The sequence below is a fragment of the Corvus kubaryi genome, unplaced genomic scaffold (genome assembly GCF_017639235.1).
Source record: "Corvus kubaryi isolate FWS band 111438036 unplaced genomic scaffold, C.kubaryi_AGA036_p1.0 133, whole genome shotgun sequence".
Taxonomy (NCBI): Eukaryota; Metazoa; Chordata; class Aves; order Passeriformes; family Corvidae; genus Corvus; species Corvus kubaryi.
This window is the reverse complement of record NW_024580667.1, coordinates 20,656,207-20,662,206: the sequence shown is the minus strand read 5'-3', so window position 1 is coordinate 20,662,206 and position 6,000 is coordinate 20,656,207. Positions and strand designations below refer to the sequence as shown.

At 38.1% G+C, this 6,000-nt stretch overlaps 1 protein-coding gene across 6 annotated transcripts in view; it reads right to left on the bottom strand.

The window, feature by feature from the left end:
* Positions 1–318: 318 nt before the first annotated feature.
* MYO16 (myosin XVI) overlaps positions 319–6,000 on the bottom strand; it is a 367,375-nt gene continuing 361,693 nt past the window's right edge. For all 6 annotated transcript variants that reach the window (XM_042038442.1, XM_042038458.1, XM_042038424.1 and 3 more), the window contains exon 35: positions 319–1,179. In XM_042038442.1, the coding sequence (XP_041894376.1) occupies positions 946–1,179 (234 nt within the window). In that variant the 3' untranslated portion in view covers positions 319–945. The remainder of the gene's footprint in view (positions 1,180–6,000) is intronic.

Sequence of the window (6,000 nt, the reverse complement as noted above, 5' to 3'; positions counted from 1 at the left end):
ATGCATAATCAGGTATGAATCTCAAACCACACTTACAGTCTAAATGAGTGCCTCATTATTTTACATAACCCAGAATGAAATAAGATTTGAGATGTAACTGCAAAATTCGCAGTTCACACATTCAGAAATGCAGGTTCATCAAAAAGAAGTAATGGTCTCTAATTTGGGACTGTGAACAGCACCAAATCACTACTGCTCATAGGAGCTTTGCAAGAATTTCAGGATTGGATTTTAGAAAGGATATTGCCAGTTCTGAAAAAAATAACACATTGTTGAAACTGTTTGGTATGTTGTTAAAGATGAACTATGAAAGAAAAATGCAAGTACTGAATTTATTACCTGTATTTTGAAGAAAGAACAACAGCACCAATTGCATGAAGTTATAAAACACCAGAAATAAACATGTAAATAATCTCCATGGAACACGGACATCTACAAAGAAATATATATATATATGTATACATGTAATATAATAAACCCATTCATTAGGGAACAAGAAACATATTTTTGTACTGTATAAAACAGCTGTACAGTGTGCACGCAGACTTTCCTGATGTCTCTAAAATGTCTGTCAGTCACTTCTCCCCATCATCATTTGCTTAACATAGTTTCTTCATTGTCCATGGGGGAACTCTAAGTGACTGTTTTGTACTTTTAAACTAAGTACTTACAGTGCAGTTTGTCTCCATATATATATACACATGCATACATATATATACTCACCAGTGCACACATATATGTATACACGTATATATATGAAAAGAACAAACACACACATGTACACACACACGTGACAGATCAAAACAGCTCCTCCATCCTGTGCTATCGAATTAGTGCTTATAAAAAATCCCTGCACGTTTTGTGAAGGGAAGAAAACTTGCTGATTGTGCAGATTGAAGTGATTAGATGGTTCCATTCCTAACAGTCTGCAAACACACATCTGAATCATATGGTGGTGTCCCATATGCCTGAAGAGAGTCTGTTGCAGGAGGTATCTTCTACCTTCTTCAGCAGTGTTGGCTTCTTACAAGGGGGTGGAGGTGGGGCTGTGATTCTTTGCTCAGTGTTGTGCAATATTTGCTGCCAGTCTTCTCTCTCTTCACACAGCTTTCTCCTCCAATCTAGAAGCTCTTGTAGAGCCACACTCTCATTCTCAGAAAGTCTAAGCTGATGAATAACCTGTGAGAAGAAAACAATGATAGCAATAACAATAATAATAATAATATGTGGATAAAGAAAACAGATCAAATAAGCCTGTTAATAATTTGAAGCAACCATGTCCTCCAAAAGGGTTTTAAACTCTTTACACTGAAAACAAAGAACATTAGTGATTTAGAACTGCCCAATTGCAATCTTATGTCTGAAAGTCACAGAGCCTGAAGTCACAATGTCTGAAGTTGTATGAAGCAACTGTCAAAAATGAAACAAACGGAAAAAAACTCCCCTGTGTCGTCAAAGGGTACATGAACAGAATTCTCTGAAACACACAAAGCAGACTGCCTACAGCTGCTGCAGGAGTAGCAAGGTTTGTCCTATAAATATAAGTACCCAAATAGCCATAACCATAACCTTTGTTGCATATTAGAATCAGTAAAGCTACTTGTCAGACAGGTGTTATCCTTAGAACCAGGGGCCAGTTCTTGTCTTCCTCCAGAGTATACATTAACAACTTCAACTGTAGTTTCAGTCAGCCTGAATCTATTTATAAATTCATTCTGAAGTAGCCACAGTTCTGTACTAGATTCACAATCCACCTAGAAGAAACTGTTCCCTTCCTTTTAACTCTTCTATTTCAGTGACTATTTATTTTGTTCAAGTCAGTTTGAAGCCCTCATAGCAGCACAAGTCCATGAAGTGACGAAGTCCATCTCACGGTCCTTTAAGACTTACTTGACACCTATGCAGTACAGCAGCCCCTAGAGCAGGTACTGAGATCTATTGGCTTGGGAGATTTCTGTAACTAGAAAATATGAAACAAGCCCATCATAACATCTAATAGCCCACAGCCCGTACCCTGTTACCTTCTTTCTTAAGAGCCCCACAGGAGCACCTGTTAGAGGCACCTATGGTGTGACTAAAATGCCCACACTTCACCTCACACAATGGGCTCATGTAAAGGTTGCATTTCCCTACTTGTCATAATGAAAGATGACTGCATGTTAGTTACGATAAAGGAAATGATGTGCAGTGCCCTTAAATGCTCATGAGACACTCCACACAGGATTAATTCCAGTTGCAAGGAAAGCTGAGTGACATGAAGGGTGTTTTTGTCACTGATAGGCAATGGGGTTCCTGGGGTAGAAGACTTTGCTATTGCCTGTGGCTCCTGCTGTTCCTTCACAGAACAGCAAGTACCTGAGTACAGAGGCTTACCAGGCTTTACACTGCTATTTCAAATGTGTCCTGTGCAAGTCGGACCTTTCACATGCACATGCTGTCAGAGAAGGAATAAGCCCTTACATGGATATGCCTGAATATCTACAGGGAATTTGCTTAATTTCTGGTTGGTTGATACTTCAAAGAGAAATGCCTTAGCCTATATTATGCCTTAATAACAGGTATAACCAAGCACAGTTTAAAGTTCTGAATTTTTTTAAAAAACGAAGAAAAATGAAAATGTTTGAAAGACTTCATTAAGTGTATCTCAACTGCATATCACTATAAAATTAAAAACCTCTTTGCTTTTATATTTACACAAAACGCAACAGGGCATCTCAGCAACTCAAGTGAAAATTAAATGTTCCACAGATAGTGCTAGAAGAATATCAGAGACAAAACATACTTTTTCTTTTTTTCAGTGGTTTATAAAAGATTAGAAGACAAAAGTTTGACTTGGAAACAACTTATCAAGAAAGACAGGTCAGGTGGCTTTATCCTGTAGAACAGTTGAATAGTTTGTGAGTCACCATGGCTTACTCATGGCCAGTTTCTGTAGTTTTTTGTGCGTTTAAATTATGAGCATAATCCATTTTAGAAAACACATAGATTGGAATGCAGTCTTCCCAATTTGGACACCTTATTTGTACCTAAATTTAAGACAGTTCATGAACTGTGCTAGGCATGCTTCTCAGAGAGGTGCTGGAACACACAAGAACCAAGCTTTGTTAGATGGTCATCGCAAGAGTTTCATATGAAAGAGTTTCAGAGATAAGTAATCAAAGACATGCCTGAACACTGCAGTATAAATATAGTTATTAAAAAATAGGTATTTTGAAACTGCGTAATTGGATGTGCTCTGGTGAGAAAAGTTTGGATAGTATGACTAATGAAGTCTGGAAGAATTTTCAGATTGAGAGATGGACAGAGTATTTGGAGACAGTGCCACTGCTGTTCCAAGGAACATAAAGGCACATAGGGGCAGGGTAAGAAGTGAGCACATTTTGCCTGGGCAAGGAATTGACAAATGCATCCTGTTTATAGCTTGTAGGCACTGAAGAAACTTTATTATACTGGCCCTGCTTATGCAAGCTGTAAATTAATATAGGGTCATCAGTTTCACTATAGAGCTCATTTTCCAGTGAATAGTGGACAAAAATTGGTTCAGTTCACAAATAAGCGTACATATTTTATTGTAATTTCTTAGGCAGGGATGGAAAAATATCTCAAACATTTATTCATTATGAAACTGATCTGGTAAATAAGCTAGAAAACAACCTGCATGAAGGACATGAGATGAAACTGCAGTCGAAATGAAATGGGGGAAAATGCACAAGAAGTGGCAGAGCTCTAAACGAACCAATTAATTTAATTAGATCTATTTGAATAACATGATATCTTTTCTCTTTTTCATTTGTGATTAGACTTGTGACAAGCTGAAGATCTATTATACATATTCATTATAGAAAAGGTTGGCTGAATAATTTTACACGAAGCACAATGTAAAACAGTAAGCTAGGTTTCCTGATTATTATTCTATATCCTGAGAAGGTATTTTATGAAGGGTGAATGATGTGTGTGGGAATTAATTACTTTAAGACTACTGATCTTTTGAATGGACGCTAAACAAACAACTTCAACCAACTGTATTGGCAACAACAACTGTAGACCAGGATTTTCCTACTCAAAGTCAATGGTCAATCAGACATGGTATACAGCATTTGGGCTAGACCCACAAAACATATAGTATTTGAATAACTGGCATTTAACAGCTCTGCCTTTGGGTGGAAACACCATCCCTGTGTTTAGTATCCAGAGCAAACAAGAAAAGCTGAAGTGTCAAAGTCACACACAAAAGAAGAGCTTGTGGAGTTACCACAGCTATTAACTGGCAACTGCAATGGATTGAAGGATTTAAACCAGATCTGTATTTTCCACTGCAAAATATGGAAAGATGGACAAAATAAATTTGTAATGAGCAGCCCAGGGAGGAGCTTTCAGAATTAATTCTTTCCACTTCACAGCCCAAACACTCAGGCTGTAGCAGCAAGTGCTCTCCTCCCGGCATCAAGGATTTTGGTGGGTGACAGAACACAAATGACTCAGTTCCATCACAACATGCATGGAAGGACTTTCATCATTCTCTAGAAGTTAGAGCATATTGGGAAATTAGAAGATGTGGATTCAACTTCTCTGTATTGGTCCTAGCTGAGATGAAGATCATTTTCCTCTTTGCATTGGTAACTAGGAAGCAGCTGATAACTCTCCAGTGTTCTGGCTTCTGTTGAACAGAGCTGGCACAGCCTCAGTGCTGTCTCTCCAACATTCCCACCTGACCAGTAGGCTGCGGGTGGGCAAGATCTTGGGAGGGGACACAACTAGGCCAGCTGACCCAAACTGACCAAGGGGATATTCCATACCATATGCTGTCTGCACACCTATAAGAAAAAGGAGGGGGAAGGGGAGATATTCATTATTTAGACTTTACCTTCCAGAACAACCTCCACATATGCTGAAGCCCTGCTTCCCAGGAAGTAGCCAGACACTGCTTGCTAATCAGAAGTAGAGAATAAAATATTTTTGTTTTATTTTCCTTTTCCTTTGCTTCTTCCATGTGCACAACCTTCACTTTTGCTTTAGTAAACTGCCTATATCTTGACCTATGAATTTTTTTCCATCTTATTTTTTCCCCCTGTCCTGTAGCAGAGGGGAGTGATAGAGCAGCTTGGTGAGCACTTGGTGTCCAGCCAGGGTCAACCCACCAGAGTTCTTTCAGGTTGAGGAAGAGACCAAGTTCCCACACGCTGAGAGAACACTTCAAGTACAAGGGGTGGACTCGGAGTGCAGAGCAGAAGGACTCTGACTCCTGTGCTTTGTGCTGTCTGATTAGCGTGCTAAAGTAAAACCTTCAGAGAGAGTCCCTTGTGGTTTTAGTGCACAAAAAAGCACAGGAGACAGAGCACTTTGGTTATATGCTGGCAGTCATGAAAATCTTGGAACACAATTTTGCCTATACACATTTGAGTATTGCATAGTCATTGGAGAATGAGGCTCTGAACTTCCTTCTGGATTTAGGCTTCTAAATTCTGCCTAAATTTCACTGTACAGCCTAAAACAGACATGCTGGATTTCAACTTTGTCTTAGAATCAAGATGAGTTGCTATAAGGTAAGTCAGTAATTTTTTTTTAATTACAGTCTATTTCATATGCAAGTTAAAAATTCAGCAAGTTTTTAATTATAGAAACTAGAAGGTTTCATATTTTAAATTATTTGTGACAAAAAGTATGCCAGATAAAATGATTAACTAGCACATTTACAATTAACTTTGAGTTATTTAGAGATTTTGCTCTAGAATCTCAAGAAATTAATTCTTCTTTAAAAGATCAAATGCTATAACTTTACAGAGGATGTTTTGTAACATTCAGAAGCAAAGAATTTATATTCTCTGTTTGTGTGTCAAATGCAACGGAGTCTTAATCATCAGCCTATGACTAAAGGGCTTATTACATAGTCTGACAAACAGAGATTTATTATTGGTAGATTCTTTTCAGTATTTCACCTCAGTTTGCTCCCTCATTGACCAAATGTAGGGTTTACCTTTTAAAAAATATGTGTATACTGCT